Raw genomic sequence first — 27,128 nt, 5'->3', positions numbered from 1 at the left:
ACAAATAAAAAACAAGCTTAAAACATTCTAGAACTCTGACCTTATTGTTCCCATAAGTAATTCTTGCAAAAACTTCTAGAGAAGAATTCAATCTACCAACCAAGAGATGCTTGGGTACACTCTGGCAAAATCACTAATTGTGAGTATTGGTACTAGAATCTAATAGAATTAAGATAAAAACAAAAATGGGAATTTGAGTAACAAAAAGGAACGGAAATGTTATTTTCCATATTAAGGCAGAAATAATATAACAGCAGTAACAATAGTATAACAATAGTATTTTTAGTAGCTCTGTATTAGTTTCCTATTGCTACCATAAGAAGTTACAATAAATTTAGTGGCATAACACAACAAAAATTAGTTCTTTTAGAATTCTGGAGGCTGGAAGCCTAAAATTAAGGTATCGGTAGAATTGCCTTCCTCCTGGAGGCTTCGGGAGAGAATCATTTCCTTGCCTTTTTCAGCTTCCAGACGCTGCCTGCATTCCTTGATGCATGGCTTCTTCCTTGCATCAGTCCAACCTGTTGCTTTCACCCTCAGTGCCCTGTTACTACTTTGATCCCCCGTCATTGGACTGGGCTGTCCAGATAATCCAGGATAATCTCCTTTTCTCAAAACTTCTAACTTAATTACATCTACAAAGTTACTTTGCCATATAAAGTAACATCTTCACTGGTTCCTAGGATCAGGATATGGACATCTTCAAGGGGCAATGGCATCATTCAACCTCCCACGAACTCCATTTGTTTAAATCTCCACCATCCTTTCCCCCTCAGTGAAATTCTACTTCCTCACATTGCTGGGACTCAGCTGACAAGGGTGGGCTCTGGACTTCTTATTTGTTTATGGCACTTACCACTTTGTTCTTTGATATAGGGATGTATGAACTTGTCATATCTCTCCCTTCATCCCATCCCACCTCCATTCTTTTCACATTAAAATGTCCTTGAGGGACGAGGTTGCAGGCATGTTTCTATTCCCGTATTCTACTGAAGGTACACACTAACTTCATCAAAGACTTCTTAATGGCCAAATCCAGTACACACTGCTAGGTTCACTCATTCATTCAACAAGGACTTATTGAGCATACACTCTAAGAATACAGCAGTGAATCCCTGGTCTGTTAAGATTTACATTCTGAAGAAGGAAATAAATCATAAACTAATATATCCATAAACTGGTGCCTGGTAATAAGAAGAACTGTAAAGAAGGAAGGCCAGTCTTTCTTATTTGCTTTCTTCTTCTCAGCTTTTGCTCTATTGATCCCCACCCCCTCCATCTTGAAAGTCTCTGTTCCCATAGTTTAGGGCATCTCTGGGTTATCTTCCTGTCCCTCTGACTGCTTTCTGTGTGTGTTTTTTTCCTAAAGATTTGCTTTGCTTTCGTATCTTTTAAATATTGATGTTATTCGATTACCCATCCTCTGCCCTCTTCGTCTTGTGACCTTTAGGTTAACGTTTCCCAATCCTCTATCTCCATGCCTGACCCCTCCCCTACCCCAAACCTCAATATCCAAGGACCTCTAGTCATTCTCACTGCGATTTACCGCAGGCATTTTAAGCTCAATATATTCAAGACTGAAATTTTGTCCCCAAAATCTTGTTTTGGCATTGCACTGCCAGTCTCAGTTGGTCAGTATGGACCCAGGCTCCCAAACTAGAGACTAGGGGATCACTTTTGACTTCTCTTTCTCTCTGACTGCCCACTTTAAATCAATCACCCAACGCTATCAATTTTGCTTTCTAAATACCCCTCCATCCAAGCTGCTCCTTCGGGTCCTCATTATCCCTTACCTAGAATATTGCAAAACTTTCCTAACTCTTCCTCCTCCAATGCCCTTCCAATCCTTTCTTCACACTGCTGCCAAAGTGTTTTTCTAAGACATAAATCTGCCTGCATTGTTTCTGAGACAAAATCCTCCAGTGGTTTCCACATGCCTTCAGGAGAAAGAGAAACTCCTCCACATCATTTATAAGTCCTTCTGTTCTAGCTTCATCTCTCTCTGCGTCTAACTCACACTTTACCCCCAGCATTGAATCTTCAATGTCTTACCATGAATTTCCCAAATTCACTGGGCTGTTTAATTCCTCCATTATTTGTCTACTGTTTCCTTTGATAGAACATCTTTCTTCATCTAATTGGTCTAGTGAACTAATCCATTAAAACCATGTGTGGTCATTATTTATGCACTTAAATCTTCCCTGACATCCTGCAGAAAGAGGAAATAATAAAACCACATTTTAATGTCTTATCCCTACTTGTGTTCATTCCTACATCAAGGCCTTTGCACTTGATGTTTCCACTTCCTGGAAGGTTTTCCCCCTAATTCTTCACTTGACAGCTTTTACTAATCATTTAAGTCTCAGTTCAAATGTTACTCTCAAGAAGGCCTGCTGTCTACTCATTCTAACAGAGCACTCCACCACCACCCTGGGCACTAGAAATATCACCCTTATACTGGTTCTTTAAAGGGCCTTCTCCATGCCCACCTGGGATCTGGCACCAGCCATAGCTACAAGCTATATGGGTGGGGTGCCCTGAGCCCAAACCAGAACCCGCATGGACCCCAGACATATTTCAGTACTTCAGGGCATTTTTCAATCATCTATTCCCCACATGGGGTCAGCCAGATGCCCCAAATAACTCCCAGACTTGTGTTTACAAGGTTAACCAATGGCTACATGTCCAGCCCTGGTTTCAGGAAGGCAGTCTGGCCAGCAAATCACTCCAGCTGACTGGCGCAATACTTCTCTCATGGGGTCAATGCAAGATGGGGTAGCCAGGTGGTGCTGCCACATTGATTTGGAGTGACCCAAATTGTTTATATAGAAAAGGTCCCACATATCCTGGGAATGACACTGCTCCTTCATAGCACTTACACAGTTTGAAACTGCACTGTTATTAGTTTGTTTACTCGTTTATTTTTTGAATCCCACTCTCCCACTAATAGAAGTTATAAGCTCCATGAAAAGGGTACTCTTAGCTATCTTGTTCACCATTGGATATTCAAAGACAAAACAGTTCCTGGCACAGATGGTATTCAGTAAATTTCTGTTGAGCAGAAAAGTGAATGATTGCATGAAATGGTATATTTAATTACAGACCTCTTTCCTCCTCTGAATGTAAGCTCTCAAGACAATGGATTTTGTCTTATTCACCTTGGTCCTCACACTGGCATAATGCCTGCCATATGAGAAGGCATGAAAGCAACATCTTTGAATGTATAAACAAATTAATGAATAAACAGATGAATGAGTGAATGAATGAACATATATTATCTAGACTTAAGGTTCTTAACCTTGTCTTCATGATTCTAATGTGAACATAAATTAAGACCCTCTAGTTCTTAAAAGCTCTTAGGGAGCTTTTAAAAGCTGCAATGCTCAGGACCAGTTAAACCAGCATCTCTGGAGATGCGTCCCAGGCATGAGTATATTTCAAATGTCCAGGCAAGTCCAATGTACAACCACAGCTAAAAATAGGGTGACCAGCCATCCAGATTTGTCCAAGACTGAGGTATCTCCCAAGATGCAGAAATTTGGGAGCTAATCCTGATTATACTAGGCAAACGGGAGTGATTGGTCATCCTAGTTGAGAAACACTGATCCAAAATGTCATCCAGGACGATGCTTGAGTGATGTATTTTCAGTTTTTGGAAAGTCAAGACTCACCAGCTTCATGCTTTCCTTTGACATTTATCATATTACCTTCAGGTAGCTCACATTGTGCTCAGTGACTGCTTCCGGCTATGTGTTCTTCCCCAGATTTGTATTGCTACTGTTGATTTAGGTGACATATAAATTTGTGGTGTACAAATGGCAAGGGGAATAATTAAACCATGCCGGCATGTCAGCAATGACCAATAGAACAGCTAAAGAAGCGAAGAAAAGTATAAAGACAACCTTTCCAAATGCAGCCCCAAGGAGCCTTCACTTTTTTTCCCTTCAAAATGATGACAGTACATTTTGACATGTTCCTGTTTATCACTTGTTTGTGCCAGTGACCCTAGTATGAGTTTATAGTCTCTGTTGTTATCTGAAAAGATGAGAAATATATTTTTATGGAAAAATCCCTATGTAAACTGAATTAATATCTATCATTCCACACACTAATTATTTTACTACAAGTATATGGTTTATACTGAATCCATCAATGTGTGGACATCAGAATCAGACTGTGTTATCCAAAAGTCAGCAAATAATAAATGTCGATGAGGATGTGGAGAAAATGGCATCCTTATGCTCTGTTGGTGAGATTGTATATTGGTGCAGCCACTATGGCAAACAGTATGGAGCTTCCTCAAAAAATTAAAAATAGAACTACCATATGACCCAGCAATTCCACTTCTGGGCATTTATCTGAAGAAAACAAAAACACTAATTTGAAAAGATATGTGCACCCCCATGCTCATCGCAGCATTATTTACAACAGCCAAGATATGGAAGCAACCCAGGTATCCATCCATGGATGAATGGATAAGGTTGTGGTGTATAATGTAGTATTACACAGCAATGGAAAAAGAATGAAATCTTGCTATTTGCGACAACATGGATGCATCTAGAGGATATTATATACTAATTGAAATAAGCCAGGCAGAGAGAGACAAATACCATATGGTTTCACTTATTTGTGGACTCTAAAAACAAACCAAAAAAATGAATGAACAAAACAAATACAAACTTACAGGAACAGAGACCAAAGGGATGGTTACCAGGAGGGAAGGGATGGGGTGAAAAAGGTGAAGGGGAGTATAGTCCATAATATTGTGATAAGTTTGCTCAGTGACATGTGATTACTAGAATTACTGGGGGTGATCACATTGTAAGGTATAAAATTGTTGAATCGCTTACTGTATACCTGAAACTAATATAATATTGTATGCCAACTATAGTTAAATTTGAAAAAAAAAGATTGTGAAGCAGTGGTTCTTAATGGCTGATTTTGTCTTTTTTCACCCCTGGGGGAATTTGGCAATGTCCAGAGGTGTTTATAATTGTCATGACTTTGGAAGGCGGTGCTATTGGCATCTAATAGGTTGAGTCCAGATATGCTGCTAAATATTATACAATTACAGGACAGCCCCCACAATAAAGGATTATCCTGCCCAAAATGCCAGGAGTGCCAAGTTTGAGAAACCCTGCTATACAACGGAGTGTGCTCTTCAGGAAGAGGGGTATTGATGGGAGTGATAGAGTGGGTCTCCTTGGTATAATAACTGATCATGTTCTCTCTCCCCTTTTCTCCTACTTGTCTACTGTACACAGGAGCCAATGCCTCGGCCCCAGACCAACTGAGCTTGGCTTTAGCCTGGAACAGAGTCGACATCGCTCGCAGCCAGATCTTTATTTATGGGCAACAGTGGCCGGTAGAGTATATGTCGTCATCCCTGAAAGGCCCGCTTGCTTGGGCAAGAGTATTTGTTTAAGGAGCCTCTGAGACCAGCTCAGAAACGGCTTCCTTTTCTTTAGGGTGGAAATAATTTAGGAAATCACTGCCACCTGGTGGAACATACAACTAAGCACAATTCAAAAAACATTCCAAATGTTTCTATCTCTCTGAGTGGCCCTTGATAGCAATTTGCAGCAGCAAATGATGCCATTTCCTTTGAATGTATGAAAAAAAAGTGTGTAGTGTGTGTGTGTGTGTGTGTGTGTGTATGACAAAGTTTTGTTAATTGATTAAAATTAAGGAAGGATTGGAATTAGCAATTTGTTTCTGGTTGTCTTTGAGGTTGCTTCTTCCAAGTGGTGTCACCCCGTGCTGGTGTATGGCTGGGGCGCACCTCAGGATGCAGAATTAGCAGGTTTCCCCACGCAGGTGCCATCTGGTCCTGGTTAAGCACAGGTCCTCCCTATTCCCAAGACCAACACAGAGGGAACCAACACTTTATATAACTGTTCTTGGTTTGTTTCCCTCAATTGACTCTCCCAAAAATAAAAACTTGGAAAATTAGCCATTGGGTGATGTATGCATGTATCCTCAGGAGGCAGCCAGCAGCCTGACATTTGATTTCTGTGCCTAGCAAATCACTGACAGATAATATCCTCATGTGCAGGGCTTTTTAAACCCTTCCTTTCCCCAGAGAGCTTCTGCCCATTGAGCTCCTGTCTTCGTTTAGTGCCACTAGTGGATTGTTGGTGTGGAAAGATTTGTCAAGGAGTCTGGACACAGGGAAATTTTTGTGACAGGAATTACATAAAACGCTAGTAAACAGACCGAAGGACCTAAATAATTGCTAGGTCTCTGGGTAGAAATGGGTGAGATGGAGGCAAGATGCTATCACTTAAGTTAACAAAAAAAGAAAAAAAAAAAAAGAAAAATAGAACAGTCTACTTTCTAATCTGTTTACTAGGGTTCCTCTTCTCAAGTCAGCCAGAGTCTAATTCAGAGTCTAAGGAAGATGAAAACAAATATAGCACTTCACTGGTAGTGTAAAAGCAAAAGCTTGGTCAGAGAGTTGGGAGAAGAAAAGCTTTGTAAACCCTTGTACCTTCTCAATATTGGGAGGTAGGGAGGGAGGGAGGGAGGGAGGGAGAAAGAGAGAGAGAGAGATTGAGATTCAAGGGGGGAAATAAATTTTGGACCTAGAAATCCTTGAATTCTATTTGTGAAGACAGGTCCCAAAACACAAGAGAGAATACAACTGCCCCAAAAGTGGAGCTGAGTACAGTCTTGCATGTTCTTGAATATGCTGAAAGTTTACCAGATGCCAAAGGCATCCATTTGTAAACTATTCTGGTGAATGCCAAAAAACTGCATCTTGAGACCCTGGGGCAAACTAACTCAGTGACTTGATTTGCAGGTGGGGTCTCTGGAGCAAGCCATGTTGGATGCCCTAGTTCTGGACAGAGTGGATTTTGTGAAATTACTCATAGAGAATGGAGTAAGCATGCACCGTTTTCTCACCATCTCCAGACTAGAGGAATTGTACAATACGGTAGGACCAAGCTAAGGCACTATTTATTTTCTCTACATTTTTTGTTTTACCTTCTCCTGCTCCCCACATGCCTGTGAGTCTCCTCCTTCCCCTCCAAATGCATGGATCATTTTTCACAAATGCTTCCTTAGACCTGTGTAGACAATAAACACCAAGATTCCACTTGTTTTAACTGCTCAGTTGTTAGCATCTAAGGCAGAAAGTTATGTGATCACCAAAAGGTAACATTCTCAGATTCTCACACAAAACCACAAGGCTCTGGAAATTAGAACACAGTTTATTTGTAAACCCAGAGAGTGTTGAGGCAATCAGCAGAAGAGGATTGATTTAACTCTAAGCATCAAAGGAGACCAATTAATTATCCTGCACCATCTTGTTATCCTTAGAGCTACAAAGTTCATTCCTTTCCCACTATAATGGAATAAAATGTAAAACTCCTCTTGTTTGGAGTTATCCAAGAACAATTTTTTGTTGTTTTGTAATGATGTGTTAATTCAGGCACGAGGGATACCAAGAAGTAATCATAAGACATACTACTAATTAGGAAGTTTTTGAGAGTATTCCGTGAGTTAAGTACATTGGCACTGAGCTGATACTAAAATCCAGTGAAGTTTAAAATGTAGATATTGCTTTCTCCCATTTTACAGGTGAGAAACCTGAGGGCAAAGAGTAGATTGGTTTATTCACAGTCACAAAATTCCTAAGAAAGAGGCTAGTACTGAAGCAAAGCTTGTCTCAGAGATTACTTTTCCCCTTATTTGTCACAATGCTCCTTTGTCCCACCACCCACAGTGGGACAGATGAGATGGCACTTATTGACCTATCCCCAGGCAGTGATAGGTGTTAGATGGTGCCACCCTGGCTGTATCTTATTCCTACTGCTGGACGTAGAAAGCAGATTAGCAGAGTAGCTCCAGGTTTCTGTTTTCTCTGCAGATTTTGTTGTTTTTGTTGTTCAGCATACTGAGACTTTCAGTAAGAATAATGGACCAAAATGGTGGCGTAGGAGGCCTAACTTTCTATCCCCACAAAAGGATAAACCATTAGCCATAGAAGCAATGGACACATCCCTAGAAACATACAACCTACCAAATCTGAATCATAAACAAATAGAAAAATTGATCAGATGAATAACAGGTAAGGAGATTGACTCAGTAGTCAAAAACCTCCCAACAAAGAAAAGCCCAAGAATAGGTGGCTTCACGGGTGAATTCTATGAGACATTTAAAGAATTAAGCCCAATTCTTTTTCAGCTCTTCAAAAAATTGAAGAGGAGGGAACACTCCCAAACTCACTGAGCCTGATACCAAGGCCAGATAAGGACACTACAAGAAAAGAAAACTACAAACCGATATCCCTGATAGATAGAGATGGAAAAATTCTAAAAAAACAAACAAACAAACAAAAAAAAACCCAAAAAACAAAAACTAGCAAAGCAAATTCAACCAGCACATTAAAAAGATTATGCACCATAACCAAGTTAGATTCATTGCTAGATACAAGGATGGTTCAACATATTACAAATCGATAAATGTGATACAACACAATAATAGAATGAATGATAAAATCATATGATCACACCTATAGATACAGAAAAAGCATTTGACAAAATTTAGTATCCTTTCGTGGTAAAAACTGTCAACCAATTGTGTATAGAAGGAACATACCTCGACATAAAAAAGCAATATATGACAAACCCACACTCAGTAGTGAGAGGTTGAAAGCTTTCCCTCTGAGACCAGGAAAAAGACAAGGGTGCCCACTCTCACCACTTCTATTTAACATATTACTGGAAGTCCCAGCCAGAGCAATTAGGCAAGGAAAAGAAATAAAAGTCATCCAATTTGGAAAGGAAGAAGTAAAATTGTCTCTGTTGGCTGATAAAATAATCTTGTATACATAAAATTCTACAGACTCCATCCAAAAATTGTTAGAACTAAATGAATTCAGCAAAATTTCAGGATACAAAATCAACATTCAAAAATCAGTTGCATTTCTATACACTAGCAATGAACTATCTGAAAAAGAAATAAAGAAAACAATCTCATTTACAATAGCATCAAAAACAATAAATTACTTAAGAATAAATTTAAGCAAAGAAATGAAGAGCTGTATGCCAAAAACTATAAGACACTGATGAAAGAAACTGAGGAAGACCCAACTATAATAAATGGAAAGATATCACATGTTCTTGGATTAGAAGTGTAAATATTGTTAAAGGGTCCATACTACCCAAAGCTACCTGTAAATTCAGTGTAATCCCTTTAAAATTCCAATGACATTTTTCACAGAAATAGAGAGAAACAATTCTAATATTTACATGGAACCACCAAAGACCCTGAATAGCCTAAGCAATCTTGAAAAAGAAGAACAAAGGTGGAAGCATCACACTTGCTGATTTCACACAAAGCTATTGTCATCAAGATATATGGTGTTGGCATAAAAACAGACACATAGACCAATGGATCAGAGTTGAGAGCCCAACAATAAACCCATGCATATATTGGTAACTAATATTTGACAAGGGCACAAATATTTAAAAAAAAAAAAAAAAAAAAAACCACAGTAGAAGTTCCTCAAAAAATTCAGGGCTGAAGGGTGGCAAAAAAGGGGAGATATTGGCCAAAGGGTACAAACTTTCAGTTATGAGTAAGTTCCAGGGATCTAAAGTACAGCTTGGTGAGTATAGTTAACAATACTGTATTATATACTTGAAAGTTGCTATGAGAGTAGAGGTTTAATTGCTTCACCATCACAACAACAAAATGGTAATTATGTGAGGTGAAGGATGTGTTGAATCACTTTATTGTGGCAAACATTCCCCAATATATACGAGTATCAAACCATCACACTGTACACCTTAAACTTGCACAATGTTATGTGTCAGGTATATCTCAGTAAATCTGGGGGAGAAAAGAATAATGGGGTTTTTAGTAAAATTAAAAAAAAATGAAACACAGAGTTGAATGACTTGCGCGTCAATTAGAGAACCAAGACAGTAGAGTGACTTATTCCAATCATTGGAAAGAAGGAAGTTGGAAAGTTCTAGATTGAGAAAGGCCAATAGATTTCATCACTCCAATCAACTGGTGGTGTTTCCCTGGAGTCCTCTGCTGAGGAGGATTAGCGGATAGTGAATGGCCTCAGTAACAATAACAGCTAACATTCACTGAGTGCTAAGCACTGCTTTAGTAGCTTTATCAATATGTCATCATATAATCCTCACCACAGCCCGATCAGATAAGTGGTATTATTGTCCTCGTTTGAGAGTTGGTAATACTGAGTCACAGTGAAGTAGCTTGCCCGTGGTCACAGCTGGTAGGGAGCAGAGCTAGGTGGGGAGCCAGGCGTTCTGACTCCAGAGCGTACAGGCTTAATCCCTACACAATACTGCATCCCTCGGTGGAAAAAGAGCTCTGAGAACTATGTCCGCATGACTGGGCTGAGACTTGAGGCAGTGTCCAGGGACTGTCTCTGTCCTTGAAAGTATCCTTAAAGATTTGCCATCACTGTTTGAGTTCCTCCGGTAAAGTTGCCAGATTTAGCAAATAAAAACACTGGATGCCCATTTACATATGAATTTCAGATAAACAACAATTTTTAGTATAAGTGTGTTCCAAATATTGCACGGGACATACTTCTATTAGGAATTAGTCATTCTCTATCTGGAATTCAAATGTAATGGGGCATCCTGTATTTTATTTAGCATTCCTATTCCTGAAAAACAATTAGGTGGCGAACAATTTCATTTTATTCTTACCTTAAGCAAACATACATCTTTTTCCCAAGCCTCTCTTTTTCCCAAATTACCTGTGGCTTTTTCTTTCAGCTGGAGTTTAGCAAATTACCACCCAAGAACCAAATCCAGCCCACTGCCTGTTTTTATATGGCCTGCAAGACCAGGAATGGCCTTTTACATTTTTTTAATGGTTGGAAAAAAATCAAAAGAATGATATTTCGTGACATATTGAATTTTATGAAATTTTACTTTTTGTGTCCTCAAATAAAGTTGTATTGAAACATAGGCAAGCTCATTTGTTTAAGTATTGTCTCCAGCTGCTTTCACACAACAGAGGAGTTGAACGGTTGCCACGAAGTCTGTATGGCTGACAAAGTATAAAATGTTGACTATCTGGGTATTTACAGAAGATGCTTGCCAACCTCTGCTTTAGACAGTTTCTCCGTCATGATGGGTAATAAACAAGTTGGGACTGGCAGTTTGCCAAACTGTATTTCCAATGCAGTAAGTTGGCACCTTTGTCTCCCCCTGCTGTAAAACTAGCCCCTCAATTGATGTTTTGTCCCAGCTGTCAACAGTTGATGGCTTCCTTGATAAAGTTTGAACCTAGAACCTCAAATGCTCTTCCTTGAGGAACCACAATCCAAAACTCTGCCAGTGTGTTTAGAAAAGACAGGCACAACTGAGCAAGTACAACAAGGTTCATCTGAATAACTGTCCCTCTGCCAGCCAGAACCCTCCCTTCCAGATCCTTCTTGCCTTGCCAGTGAGAGCCCCTGACTAGCAAAACCATTTGATTCTTCTTTATTGTTTTCAGAGACACGGGCCCTCAAACACATTGTACCACTTGGTCAGGGATGTCAAAAAGGTAAGAACCCTCTCGACCGCAGGTCGGAGGCCCTGTCTTGACTGCTTCCTGTGATTAGAAAGCGCCTCCGTTTTGCATTGCATGAGCTGCCAGAGTATTCCTGTCTTTGCCAGAACCCACTCATTGCAGGACACAGTCTATGTGTGTGTGTGTGTGTGTGTGTGTGTGTGTGTGTGTGTGTGTCCGCGCGCGTGCGTGCGTGTGTGTCTTTTAACTCTGACATTTCTGCTTACGATGCAGCTGCGGTTTTATCTCCAGTCTCCATGGTTTTAGATGCTTTCACTGGGCATAGTGCTTTTGGAGAGTGGAACTCTAGGCATTTCCCCCATGTCGTGTGGATTTATGCCATTACTTATATTTTTCTATATGCCCCTCACTGTTTGGGGAGCTAGTCTCCAGGCTGTCCAACTGACCATAAGAGGTATCTTCATTTACTAGCGCCTGATGCAATGTATCACTGTCACTTCTAGCACCATACAGACTGTAGTAAACATAGCTCAAAAAGTCTCAGGGCAACAGGGACTAAAATATATATATGTATTCCGTTCTCCTAAAACTTTATTTTTTCCAGTATATTTTTTCATGTTCATTACCTAATTTGATGGGAGGGAGGAGGTAGCCAGTAAGTTTGGATCAAGAGATCAAGTAGATTTATTCCCATTTTACAGATGAGAGGGCTGAAATGCAAGGAGGCGAAAACTATATTAAGTGGTTAGTGAAGAGCTAGGATTAGAACTCTGAACCTTTGTTTAATAATAATAAAATAACAATATGTAAAATTTAGTGATAACTAGGTGCGTGACACAATCTGAGCTTTCTATGTATCTTAGCTCGTTTCATCTTTAAACAATTCTATGGAGTAAAATTTTTATTTTATTATGATTAGTTTGTTATTATATAGTACTATTCCCACGTATAGATGAGAAGAGTGAGACACAGGGAGGTTACATTTAAACCTACCACTGCTTGTTCTTTTGCCCCCCACAATCTTTCAGAGGTAGCTTCCATTCTGAGTCTTTGACAGCAATCCCAGAAAGTGCTGCTTTAACTCCAAAGGATAAAATAGATGGTGACACTTCTCTCATCTCACACCCATGTGCACGCACACACACAGGTATACCCACCTACCTGTTTGTAGCAATTCTTCACCAAAGTACATAGGACATAGAGAAAGCTACAAGCTAAGGTCATAAACAGAGTCCAATTCCTTCATGTCATAGGACTTTGTTGGCTAGAACTGACCTCTAGGTGTCCTGTAGCCACTTTTTCATTTTTCCTTCGAAAAGCCACCAAAGGTTCTGACGCTGCTTATAATGTACCTATTAACTCACTGGACCTTTTTCATCTGTGTAAGTGAGTGAAGCTTGTAGTTCTTTCAAAGCAAGGGAAACAGCTACTATGCAATGTGTACATCCAACCCAACCACCACTTCACCAAGACCACACCTTCCCTTAGTCTGCCCCATTTCAAACCATAAGCATACCTGCCCTCAACAAACCCATTTCTCGTTTCCTCAAGACTTCCAATTTCATTTAATTTACCCTGGCTTACAATTGCCTGCAAACTGAACAGGGGGAGTATCTCGGAAGATTACGTGTACACATCCAATGTGTATCCTTAGCCAAGACATCATGTTGTTCAATAAAATATCTTGAGTTTTCATAAAATAATGAGATATTATCCCCCTTCCCTTAAGCTAGTCCCAAGAATTGGGCAGGAAGGAATTGTGAGTTTCTCTGAGGAGACAGCTGTGCCTTTGATCCTCAGTCCCAGCCATTGGCCAATCCAAACTTTCAAATAAAGTCACTCATCCGCCTCCATCACTCAGGTTCTCAATGTCTTGCCTGATTTTCAAAGGAATTTTGCAGTTAGAGTTTACTGAGTATAAATGATCAAAATCTCTCCTATTAGGTTTTCTTCCTCATAGGATTCTGCTTTGCAATATCATTTTCTCTTTTCTGAAATCCCATTAGCTGCCGCTTACATTCGCTTGTATCAGTTGTATTAAAAGACATGTAGAGTGTTTCTGAAGTACAGGTTTTTTTCTTTTTAACTTTGTAGCTAAAGATGTGCCTCAAAACTAATAACTAATAAGAAAGAACAAGATGGTAAGAATTGGGGAGGAAGAAGTATTAGTTAGGAGCAGTTTTATTTTTCTTTTAAGTGTGATTTAAATGGTGGAACAAGACTATAGTTACATAAGGTTCATTTACTTACTAATTTAATAGCTGGAAAAAATGATAACAAAGCACTCAGGATAGTACTGAACTGGCTTAGGAACAATTTATCCTTTTATGTGGGACTAGAGACTGCCCGAATGGTGGGGAGAACAAGAAAGCCTATGTCTAGTTTCTTCCCAAGGGGCAGGAAATGCAGACTCCATTTATTTCTGTGATAAAGGTGAACATTTGACTAATGGAGACCAAGAAAGAATAACAGTGGTGGCCAAAGTCGCTGGAAGTGGCTACATTTTATGGTACATGGAATAAGGGAGCTTAAAATGAGGCGTTTTATTTGTGATTTCTTTTTAAAAGTGAATGATAGAGAAATTCATATTGGTGCACATCTTCTCAGAGGGTTCCAGGTGACTTCCAATAAGATACTCAAAGTCTACAAAAACTAGGTTTAAAATGCTAAGAAAATCTTGGACAATTTAAGCAATTTTTGAAATTAAGGAACATAATAATTAGTATGTGCTTTGTGCTTTACGCTTGTAGAACTTTATGTACATGTTAACTGATTTGATCTATGGCAAAAAATTAATCAGTGAGTCATAAGCCCCAGTACACAATGCTGTTCATAAGTTACAAAGACGGTTCTGGACGTTAAATATAGTGTTTGATAGTAGGTCTGTAAATGAAATGTAAGTAACGCTTATGAACCCAGGGAACGCATTTAGGAATTATCAGACCGTCATAAGTTAGCCAGCGTGACATCTCCAAGTCCAACTAGCCTCTGAAATAACAGAACTGAACATGGAGAATTGTTCCCAAGCTAGTTTCAAAATCTAAAATTATTTATACCAAGGGAGCAATCTAGGAGCAATAAAGTAAAGAGTTGATATTCAGCATCAATCATCAATCATATGATATAAGTCAACCCAATTCCCTGAACTATTTTCACGCATAAATCCACTGGATATACCAATGCTCTCTTATTAAACCAGAGTGGTCGAGTCTGTCTGCTTTTTCGTGAATCTAACTTGCCAGTTTAGTAGCTAACTGTCTGCTCAATTTGTGCCTCTGTACGTTTCAAATTAGTAGTTTTTCTTAAATTAAATGTGCTAATACTTCAAATTACCTATACTATCCCTCCCCACCAAACGAGGATGCTATTTAAGTATTATACAGAAGTAGTGGTGAAATTATGATAGTTTAAAATGCATTAATATGAAAATCAAGACCCAGAGCTTTGCAGAATGAAGAAACAAAAACAGCATTTCAGACACACTTTGGGTAAAGAAAGGACATTTTCATAATACCATCTGCTCAATTCATGCAAATTTACAAAATATTCTTATTTTTTAAAAGATTGGTGGCCCAGTCTACTACCACACCAAGGATTCAAGGGAAATGTCCTCTTTTTTTCATAAACTTTCACCAGAATAGTCTTTGCCCCACTCTTTTCTTGGTAAACCTGACAACCAACTAGCATTTTACACCTTACACACAGAGAAGGAAACAATCTTGTTTTGAAAGCTTATTATAAATTTCCAAGAAAAAAATTGTGTCCTTAACTGCTGAAATCTGATAGCGATATCATGAGCTGACATCTGAAAAACAGAATGCGTTTAGAAGAGAAGATCTAATAAGTGAATTGAAACTATTCTTTCAATTAAGTCATCCTTAGGCATGGCATGGATTAAAATTTAGCTTCAAAGTAGTAGCTCATAGCATTCAGAAAAAAGGAGACAACGTTTTCAAGTTGTCAAATTGCACCTACCCATAGACCCAAGTTTCTCTGTTTTATTCTGTAGATCAAACTATTTGAATCACATGGCTTGCCATGTGTTAAGTCATGAAATGGGAAATAAGTGTTTGGGCTTTACCAATTACCAAAGTAATTACCAAAAAGGGGAGAGGAGAATAACGGAAACAGCAGGCAGGAGTATTACTCCAGTATTATTGTTCCCTTCCTATTTAAAAAGGACCCTAGCAAAGGAAGACTCCCCCCAGAAGGTTTTTGGACATTACCTGTGGTGTCTGAGGTACCGTTCGCTTTCTCTGCTTTGTCCAGAGGCCATGGTTGTGATGAGCACAACCCTATATCCCTGTTGATCCCTTTACCATCCCTTGTCTCTGACTCCCAGCGCCCCTAACCAAACTGCAGGGAATTCGTAGAAATTACATCAACTCTGGAAGCTCTGGACAAGGGTCTTTTCCCAGTGACCTGGCAACAAAGAAACAAGAGCAGCCTTCCAGGTAGTGGTCAGACAATTGGACCTTTCAAAATAGACAAAACCTTAGATGTTAAGTGTGTCCAAACTGCCTGTTTTCAAAGTGTGAACTGCGGTACAGAGAAAAGATGTGATCTGTCCACACGGGGGCAGAACCACGACCACAGCCCTGCCCAGTGCTTTCCACTGTGGGGTCATATGACTGGCTGTTCTCTGGTACATCTGTGACATCTGCAGGTTACAGGTGGTCAGGGCCATCAGCCCGGCACCTCGCACAGGCTCCGATGTTGCCATCCCCTTCAGAGTTCACCCAGGACACAGTTATCGCAAGAGGCCTCAATTGTACCCAATTTTATTCACTTTATGAAATCTATTTCTTCTTCACCAAAAGGTTTCCCTTCTCCCTAGTAAAACTTGTGACACTAACTTCCCTTAATTTCTCTGTTCCCAAAAGACTCTGGAAAGAAACAGCTGTAACTAGTCTTGCAGATTGAATTTAAACACATTACTTGGTAAAATAAGCTTTCGCTCCTCCAGATGTCACTTCTACAAAAGCATTTGATTCTCTCCTTATCTCCAAATCCTCCCATCTGCTCTGTGTTCGTTTAGGTCGCCTTATTACACAAATAAAACACAACAAGCAGGTAAATGCTGGTGAGGGTGGAACCCTCATTGGCTTTAGTTATGTGAACATCGCCCCCTTGTGGTCAAACAGGCCAGTTCCTTTCTGGCCTTTACTGAAAGCCGGTAGAACCCCGTGTAGTCCCAGAATCTTTTCTCCTGCTTCAGAACATATCATACATACATAAATCACTCTGAAATAATCAAGGTTTATATTAGAAGTTTCTAGAAAAAGAAGATTCCAGCACCTTCTTTGGTAGTCTATAAACCTAACAGCCCTTTATGAATGAAGTCATTTGCAAAAAATATTTTATTTGCCCCTCTTACATTTTTATTCATTTTGAATTTTACTATTATCACTTTTCCTGACCACCCCCACTCTTACACCTCAAATGTATAAATATTGCCACTCAGTATTGGTCTTCAGGAAACCCTGGTTCTTGTTCAAACCAATGCTTACACATAGGTTTCTCAAAAGAAAATATATAGGTGCTAGGCTCACTATTACCCATGTTTTAAATTTACAAAATCATTACAGGATTAAAAATAGCCACAAATTCATAGACTTGCTATGATTGTCTTTCAATAGCATCACAATCAATTCTTTGGAGAGTTTTTTCCAAAACCTGGTACTTGAGCATTACAGATCATAGAGGCCATGAATTTCAACCCTGTTTAATAGGAAGAAAACTGATGCCTTGAGTTTTCTCAAGTGACTGACATATGAAGGATAGACAGAAGCCCAGGGCAGTTCGCTCATAACCCGTGTTCCTTACCCTGCCTACCTCACAGTGCCAGGGAAAATAACAGAGAAGAGGTGGGGTTCCTCAGGAGGTCATTCCTTATAGGAGCCAAATGCGTATGAGATGGGGCTTCCCCACGTGTCCAGGTCCTGGGGCTCCTCTACTTTTGAAATAATGGGCTTGCTTAACCATCTGGTAGAGCCAGACTATACAGACACTGCAGCCTTGCTCACCTGTCCGAAAATAATGCAGAAAAGTTGTTGGGCAGGTAATATTTTTAAACTCAGCTTAATGTTTATGGAAAGGATAGTACCTGAAAAAATAAGATCTTAAAATAAAACCATCTGTAAGTTCCCTTTGTAATATGTTGTCCAGGCTTTGCATAAAGAAGTCAGACAACTGGTCTTTCTTGATAGCCTGAGGATGGCTTGATGTAGTGATTAGTTAGATTGATGAGATAATCATCAAACAAAAGGGATTCCACAATTCTGAGAAAGATGGAGAGGAGAGGAGAGACCTTTTGCGTGAAAGGACAATTCAGCTAATGACACGGATTTCAGATTGGGGTTCTGATGGGCCACGGTCAAGGATCGGAGGGAGTCTATGCCTCAAAGTGCTTCTACTTCATCTATGCCACACTTTACACAGTCCCATTTTGCTCAGCCTGCTCAAGTTAGGTCCCCAAGCCTGCCCTGTGCCCCAACTCAAGGGAGAGGTAGGACCCAGTGGGTGGGCTGAGAACTAAGTCTAGGGGCAGCAAGGAAGCTGAAGGGCAGCACGGGAACCTCATGCATGGGCTGGCCCATCAGTTGCTATCCATTTATTCCTACCCCACGGAGAACACGGATACAGCAACACACATACTTCAAGTCAAATTTCTACAGTAAACTGAGGCTTTCCCAAACAGGAATGACCCATAGACTGTGGCTAGTTAGTACTGTCACTGAGAATATAATACTAATAAAAAAAACCAAACTGAGCCTTTATCCCAACCACATCAGTTAATGTCACTGTTTTACTCATTCACATTTTCAACAACAGAAAAGCATCTTGAATGCCTACCATAGCCAGGCACTAGAAAAGGCACTGGGAATACAAAGATAAAGAAAACTATTAAAAATATAAGGTTATTCCTCCCTGCTTTCCCTTTCATCACAAAGGATGTTCATAAATGACTTCCATCCTGCTCTCCTTTTATGAAAAAGGTGCCAGATTTTCATTGTTAGGAGAGACTTGGTATTATGAGAGATCTGAGCTCGAAGCATATCCCGCCTGATGCAGGCCCTGGTAATAGCAATCACCTTCTGGAAGGAGTCTTCATTTAGTGAGTGTGAGGAAGTAGATGATCAGCGAGGAGGCAGCCTCAGGCCTGGGCCAGCGACAGGACAGCGAGGGGGCCCCCAGGGACATCTGGGGAACCTCGTTCCTCGTGTCTGGGAGTGATAGCATTTGCCATGTCTAGGCCTTGTGTTTCTTTCTGCTACACTGGTGTTTTTTTCTCCCCAGCTGAAGACTTGAATAAATATTTTGATTTTCTGTTATTACCGACGATTACTGCATCTTCTTATTTAACTTATGTCTTCTTTCCAAGCGAGAATATCCAGGTTTCGGTTGGATCTATTTTAAGGTGAATTAATTAACCAGCATAATAATACATTCATATGTTTCTTTTTTTAATTATATTTTTTACTCTAAAATAGTTACAGAATACCTGGACTAGAATCCCTAGTAAATCACGCTGTCTTTTGGATTTGTCTGTGTGTGTTGTTTTTCCCTGATAGGGGAACCTGCCCCCCGACTACAGAATCAGCCTGATCGACATCGGCCTGGTGATCGAGTACCTGATGGGTGGCGCTTATCGTTGCAACTACACGCGCAAGCGCTTCCGGACACTCTACCACAATCTCTTCGGCCCCAAGAGGGTGAGGCTTGCAGCAAATTCCATTTCTTGGGAGGAATAGAGTGTGACAGATTTAGGGTGTGGCTCCCTTCTCTCTAAGTGGGAGATCAGATGAGAAGGCAACTGCCCCACCTCTTCTTCCCTCCACCATCAAATCCCTTAAAATATAAGAAAAAAAAAAAGATATGTATTGGGTGATCCACTCCTTTTTTGTCCTCACTAGGTCCAATTCAAATTAGAAACTGGCACTGAGACTGAGCCTTAATGATCAAAGAATAACAATGAAAGTCAAATTATCTACCTCAGCAATTTTCAAAGTTTTTTGGTCTTGAGATCTATTTATACATTTAAAAATTATTGAAGATTACAAAAAAGCTTTTATCTCTGTGAGTTCTATCAATATTTATCATGTTGGAAATTAAAATTGAGACTTTAAAAAATATTTATTAATTCATTTTAAGATAACTATAAGTAGCCCATTCGTTACATGTTATCATAGATAACATGTTTATGAAAAACAAATGTTTCATGAATAAAAAATAGTGAGTAGCATTGTTTTACACTTTTTGCAAATTTGTGTAATATATGGTTTAGTAGAGGACAGCTAGATTGTCATATCTACTTCCGGCATTCAGTCTGTTGCAAGATGTTGTTTTGGTTGAAATACCCAAAGAAAATTTGACCTCACACAAATATGTGACAAATATGGCAAATGTATCAAAAAAGGAAGGAGTATTTTAACAACCTTTACAGTGATTGTAGATAATCTTTTTTGATACTACATCAAAATTCAACAAGTGGCAATTTCTTGAAGATTAGTTGCAACATAAAATCTGAAACTATGTCAATGAACTTTAAAATCCATTGGTCTATCTTGCACTTTGGATCTTGTAACATCATGGATTGGTCATTGTAAAATATTGGTTTGTCGAGTTATGCAGATCTTCTGAATGTTGCCATATGTCACTATACAGTTTCAAAAACTTGCATTCGTTAAGACTACCTCCAATCTCGTCAGAAAAGTCTTTACATACTGAAAAACTGTCAGGGTCAAAGGTTGGGGGAAGACAAGATTTCCAAGATTCTAATTTTTGCTTGAAAGTTTGAGTTTTGTCATTGAATTTTGTCAACCAGTACTGTCAGTTGTTTTCCTTGAAATGTCAGTCCTACTTCGTTCATTTCTAGCATGTCTGCCAAATATCCAAGTCCAAATAACCACAGTTGATAATCAGTCATTCCTTCAAGGAGATAGTCCACGAAACAAAGTGGCTATAATGCCATAATGCCAAACAAACCCATAAGTGTTTTTCTTCAGGATAACCCATCATAGTTCAGAATGTAGCAGAAGTTCTCTATGCATACTTCCCATTTCATCCCTCAGAATAGTAAAAAGACATTTTTTTTTTTACTAACAAGGGTAGAGATTTAATAAAGTTAATAACTTTTTAGGCCTCATCAAGAACATTCTTAAGGAAAATGTTTTGTTCTTTTTTTAACTTCAAGTGTCTAACAGTGGAGTCTTAATGCCAACTAGTAAAGTTTGGTGCCACCGCCTCGTTCCTCCTGAAGTACCCAGCAGTGTTACTCACCATTGCTTTTGTACCGTCAGTGCAAATATTAATACAGTATGAACATCAAATAACATCTTGGCATTACGCTGAAAATAGCTTTGACTTCCCAGACCCCTGGAAGGGTCTCAGGAAAGACTCACTGAAAGGGTCACATGGTCCATACCCAACATTGTGAGAACTGCTACTCTAGCTGGTGGTAGGCATGATTTTTATTTTCACCAAAGCTTATCTTCTGATGAGAAAAGTATTTTGTGGTGCTGGAAGAGAACTTTGAAAACCCCAAAAAGTATACATTTTTTTCAAAATTGCAAATTTCAAACTGATGGTCATTATAGAAGCAAAAAGAAAGGAAGGGAGAGAGACAAGTTTCAAGCTATTCCTACTTGAATGGTCAAATAAAATGTGGAGGACTCTCAGTGCCGTAACCTTACTATTTACTCAAATAACTTTCAAGGTGGCACCCAACCATTCTGTAACACTTAAAACGTAGAATTGGAAAAAAAAATAGTAATTAATAATAATAATAATAAATAAATAAAATGTGGAATTGGAATTCCTAACCCCAGAGATGTAATTTTGTATCTCCCCTGTTAAATAGACGTCAAATTCTATAATTTGCGGACTTGCCTCCTCTCTCCATCTTGTTCTGTGCCTACTTTGCACATCACCAGTATGACCAATGATGCTACTGTATGTGCTGACACTCCCCATGCTGTTGAGTGCCTTTTAGGCCCCTCTAGCCACACTCACCCTTGCTCTGCTGGACAGCAGCATAGAGAGGTGGCCACCATGAAGCATCTAATACATGGCCAACATGTATTTCTGAGTAATAGCCCAAATCTCCAGGTAACAGAGGTCTTTCAGAAGTTTGAGAAACATCTCACGGTTTGATTGATTGTTCCATTGCTCACTCAAGTGCTTGATGTCATGGAGATGCCAAGCAGGATGGTTCTAGGAAGCTGGAAGAAATTTTGGCCCACAAAAGGGTTAATAAACCTGCAGGCTCTACCGTTAGGCAATCTCATTATGCCTTTCCAGTTTCCTGATTTTCTGTGATTCACCCAAATCACTAAATCCCTACTTCTCTCAGAATTTCTATAAGTAGGTTCCTCTTGTGGTGTTTTACTTAGTGAAATGAATAAAGTGCTATATGGTACTATAGAGTTGTCTCATTACCTGTTTAAGATATAGTAGGATTCCTTTTACATCTGTATAAAGAAATATCTAACTTTGTGCATAAATTTTTTAACAGCCCAAAGCCTTGAAACTACTGGGAATGGAGGTGAGTGCTCAAATTATTAGTGTCAATTATTTATTCTCTTTGTTATACATTCTTAAAATATGTGTAAGTTCATTTCAGTGGTAAATCTTAGTACATGATTCTAAAATAAGGAAGTGAAATTCTTCCCAGTGTTGAGAAGTCAAGCCACAGTAGCTTCGAAAATTTCACCAAGAGGTTACGTTAGCATTGCAAACAAGGAAATAAATCCTGTTTGAAATACTAACTTGAAAACCAAGGAAGCATATAAATTCCAGTAAGCAAAATCTATCCATGGGTGTTTACAAATGGCAACAGATCCAAAGGCCAGAAATATTTCACAAACTCATTTAATGAGGTATGCAGAAATTCAAGATATATTATCTGTGTGCCATCTTTCATTTGTGTGGTTATTATTCTCTATGCAAATGCCAGTATAGGATGTCCATGTCCTTTGAGGGAAAATGGTAGTGCTGTCCATCATGAGGTATAAATAACCCTACTTGCAGAGGTAAAAAAAAAAAAAAAAACAGGCAACAGGAAAAAGAAAAAGAAAATGGCCCATTATAACATAGTGGGTTGTTTTTTTTCCAAATTAAAGTATAACAGTGACATGCTCCCACAGGGCCGTGCTTATGCCATTCTAATGTATTTTAAAGTTAAGCATGTGTGAGCTTGTGAGTTCTTTTAGGATTGGAGCTGAGATGGGATACAGGCATACACCTCAGAGATACTGCAGGTTCCGTTCCAGACCATTGCCATAAAGCAAATCATAATCTATTTGCTGGTGGAGGATCTTTCCTTCATTTGTAAAAATCATAACATCTGTGAAGCACAATAAAATGAGGTCTGCCTGTAGTTCATTTCTGTATCTACCAGGGCGGGACCAGTAGTAAATATACAACAACTGCATACTGAATGTAATTGACTCATTTCTAACCCCACCTCTGTTTTTTCCCTAAAATGACAGGACGATGTTCCCTTAAGGCGAGGAAGAAAGACAACCAAGAAGCGTGAAGAAGAAGTGGACATTGATTTAGATGACCCTGAGATCAATCACTTTCCTTTCCCTTTCCACGAGCTGATGGTGTGGGCCGTCCTGATGAAGCGGCAGAAGATGGCCCTGTTCTTCTGGCAGCACGGCGAGGAGGCCATGGCCAAAGCCCTGGTGGCCTGTAAGCTCTGTAAAGCCATGGCTCATGAGGCTTCAGAGAACGACATGGTGGACGACATCTCCCAGGAGCTGAACCACAACTCCAGGTTGGCCAGCCCAGCAAATGGGGTGATCAAGGGAAGAGAAGGGAAGGTGGGCCCCCAAAACTGGAGGGTCTGAGCTCCCCAAAACTACAAGGGGAGGCAGTTGCATCCCAATGGTGCGCAGAGAGGGTGGACGTAATTAATGTTTGTGGGCACAGTGCTAGATAGGGAAGTACATACAGATACATAGACGGTTTCAGTTCATGGTGCCAACTGCCCCATCATGTCCAGTATTTTCACTGTAAGCATGTTTGCCACAAAACATCTTTGGTGCAAGCATTTTTTACCACAGAACTCACTGGCTGTAAGGTAATTTTGCCGTAAAAGATAAAATCACGAAAAATAAAAGAGGGACATTAAAAAGGACATACGGGAACATGAAAAATTAGTAACAAAATTTAAAAACTGTATTGCAAAAAAATGAAAATACTTTGTCTTGAAGTCTTTTGTTCATAGTATTATACTTTTTAAAAATATTTTCCATAGCTTGGTAAACTTTTCGTTTTGATGGGTGACAGGCTGACTCTGCTCAAAGAATGATTTGCAACTGGTATTTTATCTCTTTCTCGTATAGTATACAACCTGGCTTTACATATCGCCTCGCAAGCTTGCTTTAGACGTAGTTGTTATCATTTACTATTTTAAGAGCGCCACATCTACTCAGCACTGTATAGACCATTATAAGGGCTGTGATTTATGTAATACACAAATGGGAGTAACTGTAAGAACTTCCTCAATGAGAAATGAAACCAAACTGATAACTAGCTTAAATACATTAAGTCTGTCAAATGTAAACCAAACTGTCAACCCATTACTTTATGTTTTATGGTGAAATTGTCTTGCAGCCAAAATGTTTACGGTAAAAATACCTAGAACCCTACCCGAAGAGGTAGGTCCTCTTGTTGTGCGTACTTTACCACTAAGGAAAATGAGACTTAGGATTTAAGTAACTTGTCCAAGGTCACACACTTGTGGTTGGCAAGGCTCAGATTTGAACTGAGGTCTGTCACATTTAAGAAGCTTTACTGCTGTCTAATCATTGATGTATTGGTCTGCCACCCTCATCCATATGCCTTGAATTGAGGGCCTTGGTTGTAAGGATTATGCCTTGTTTGATTATCCCCCCAGTTCTAAACACAGTGTCTGGCACATAGTAGTTGTGTAACAGATGTTGGCTGGATAAGTGAAACGATTAGACCCCAAAAGGAACGACTAGACCACACAGAACCCACCTTTTGTGGCTTGGTCAGTGGGTCCCCACTTCCATTACCTAAGTCTCCAAAATGGCCAAAAGATGACTCTCCACTTCCTCTTTTGTCAGGGACTTTGGCCAGCTGGCCGTGGAGCTCCTGGACCAGTCCTACAAGCAGGACGAGCAGCTGGCCATGAAACTGCTGACGTATGAGCTAAAGAACTGGAGCAATGCCACGTGCCTGCAGCTCGCCGTGGCCGCCAAACACCGCGACTTCATCGCACACACGTGCAGCCAGATGCTGCTCACAGATATGTGGATGGGCCGGCTCCGGATGCGCAAAAACTCAGGCCTCAAGGTCAGTGCGCTCAGAAGGCCCTACTGGCTATGAGCACCAGAGAGCTGGTTGGAGTTTCCCAAGAGAAATATGCGGCGGGATGAGGCATCCCCACATCTCAGGAGGGAGACTCTAACCCCCAACCGGGTGTCAGAATCTTCTGTATAGTGGAGTTTGGGTGTTTTCACTTTTCATATAGAGGCTAGGGCCCTCCCCTAAATTCTGCTAAATCAGAACTTCTAGAGATGGCGCCTACACATTAATATTTTTCAGAAGATCCAAATGTGACGATCATGCTCAGATACCATGGGGATGCCATTTGTTCTTACACAACCCGTGCTGCACTAGAGCCACTTACCTGGGCAACCGTTCACCGCCAATGCCCTGGCCTCCTTTTCCCCGTGTCATAAAGAGACTTTGGTTCTCATCAGCTATACTGAGACAATTTTTTAACTGAAATAAAAGTCAGATACGTTTATATTGCAAAGATGTTGCTAGATAATCCTGAACTATTTATTCTTCAATGAAGGAAAACAAGTTGCAGATTATTATTTAACACCTGAGTCCATTTTTGTTTTTCTAAAGCATGTACAGGTAGAGTTATAGCTGTATAAATTAATTTTAAAGAAACAGGAAGGATACACAGTACATTGTTTATCGTGGTTACCTCTGGGGTTGAAGGTACAAGAAGGAGGATGGTACGTGGCTTTAGCTTTTGTATGTTTTCTTCAATGTTTTTTCAAAGAAAATATTAAACTGAAAAAAAACATGACACTGAAAGAAGTAAAAGAAAAAAACTGAGAGGCAGAAGATTAAAAGAACACTTTAAAATACTTTACCTGTTTAGAGTTTGTGGTTGTTACAACTGAAACCAGGCTCATATTTTTCTGGAACTATCTGATCCAGGTTAACTCTGAGGTCAGCCCAAAGCAGAAGGGCCATGAGACCAGAGCCACTGCTGAGGCCGCCCTGACCAGCACCCCTCCCTTACTCCACCCTCCCATGGGCTCTTGGCCCAGAGTCACAGAAAGGTTCCAGGAAGTGGGTCCTGGGCGATCCATAGCTGCACTGCCACTGACTGCCAAGCCAGCTCTCAGCTCCAAGGACAGGGTGTTGTGTCCCCTGAAGGCTACCAGCATGCCACCTGAGCTTTCCCAGGTCTGCCAGTCACCCTGAGCTCAGGGTCACCGCTGTCCCTTAACTGTTTAAAGTCCCTGTAGGAGTTCAAGCACAGGCTGTCCCTGACTCCTTCCTTGAGGATCATTTTTACTTACCCTTCAGGGTCCTCCTTGTCCCTCACTTTGGTGAGTTTCTTCAAGGAGGTGCGTCTTCTGACGCCTTATGCAGTAGAACCATTTTAGCATTGAGGGAAGAAGAGGTGAGGGATTTAGGAAACACAGACCAGATGTCAGTAGTACCATTCAGAAGTGCAATTTGTTCTCTGGCAAATGTAGAATGCGATTGCCCTCTTGTGAATAAGGCCTGTGTATTTAGTACCCCCACAAGGAGATTTAAGCATGTTGTTTATACATGTGAGAAATATGGTGCTAGACCCTCCTGGGGTATTTATACAAGGGGCTTCTCATGGTGAATACAGAGCCACTGGTGTGTGTGTGGGGCGGGGTGTGTTGTATAGCAGCAAATGTCAGGGGAATGCTCTAAAATAAATAACATGCTTTCTATATGGACTTTGTCAAGGTCAACTTAGGACAGTGTTTTTTACAGAAATAACCAGATGACACATAATCAGCTCCACTTGATACATTAGCAAATAAATGCCAGTGGGCATACATATGAATTGACTTCACAAACTCAAGTATTACCTAACGGCTAAATGGGAATCTCAGTTCTTTCCCATTCTTTCCTTGGCTAGGATCTCTCTTTTTCCTCAGTTGCCCCCATGCAATGTGAGTGTTAACTGGATAAGATATATTTGGGTAAGATGCTTAGTTTCTCCACGATCGGACTGAGCTACTATACGTAACAGTTGGAGGTATTTTCCACAGTGAGCTTCTCTGCCGTAAATATCTTTGCCACAGTATTTTGACCACAAACCTCATCTGCTATCAGGCAATTTTTCCATAAAAGATAAAATAAAAAAATTAAAAAGGGACATTTAAAAAACATAATGCAATTCATTTTCATAACAAAATGAAAAAGACATACAAAATACTTGATACATTCAAAATGTGTATCGATTCAGGCCAATATTATGCCAATAACTGATTTTATTTTATGGGTTGTGCCTAAGCACTTCAACGTTTCTTGCTCGTTGATTCATCTCCTCATTCGAGCTGAGCTACGCTGTT

At 39.9% G+C, this 27,128-nt stretch overlaps 1 protein-coding gene and 1 long non-coding RNA gene across 19 annotated transcripts in view; one reads left to right on the top strand and one right to left on the bottom strand.

Annotated features, from left to right (window-relative positions):
• TRPM3 (transient receptor potential cation channel subfamily M member 3) overlaps positions 1 to 27,128 on the top strand; it is an 820,394-nt gene that overhangs the window by 705,339 nt on the left and 87,927 nt on the right. For 10 of the 18 annotated variants that reach the window (XM_074330560.1, XM_074330550.1, XM_074330555.1 and 7 more), the window contains 8 exons: positions 5,265 to 5,365; positions 6,803 to 6,937; positions 11,494 to 11,544; positions 18,896 to 18,931; positions 19,086 to 19,226; positions 22,028 to 22,057; positions 23,004 to 23,293; positions 24,612 to 24,840. In XM_074330560.1, the coding sequence (XP_074186661.1) occupies positions 5,265 to 5,365; positions 6,803 to 6,937; positions 11,494 to 11,544; positions 18,896 to 18,931; positions 19,086 to 19,226; positions 22,028 to 22,057; positions 23,004 to 23,293; positions 24,612 to 24,840 (1,013 nt within the window). The remainder of the gene's footprint in view (positions 1 to 5,264; positions 5,366 to 6,802; positions 6,938 to 11,493; positions 11,545 to 18,895; positions 18,932 to 19,085; positions 19,227 to 22,027; positions 22,058 to 23,003; positions 23,294 to 24,611; positions 24,841 to 27,128) is intronic. The other 8 variants (XM_074330553.1, XM_074330557.1, XM_019730688.2 and 5 more) reach the window with 1 other exon arrangement.
• Positions 21,512 to 25,796, bottom strand: LOC141571129 (uncharacterized). Its single transcript, XR_012495804.1, has 4 exons — positions 25,659 to 25,796; positions 25,487 to 25,575; positions 25,178 to 25,272; positions 21,512 to 21,734 (listed from the first exon to the last, which is right to left on the bottom strand). It is a non-coding gene; the product is annotated as an uncharacterized LOC141571129 (long non-coding RNA).

This window comes from Rhinolophus sinicus, linkage group LG04 (assembly GCF_036562045.2).
Source record: "Rhinolophus sinicus isolate RSC01 linkage group LG04, ASM3656204v1, whole genome shotgun sequence".
Lineage (NCBI taxonomy): Eukaryota > Metazoa > Chordata > Mammalia > Chiroptera > Rhinolophidae > Rhinolophus > Rhinolophus sinicus.
Note: the sequence above shows the minus strand (reverse complement) of the source record. Positions and strands in the feature narration are given on the sequence as shown.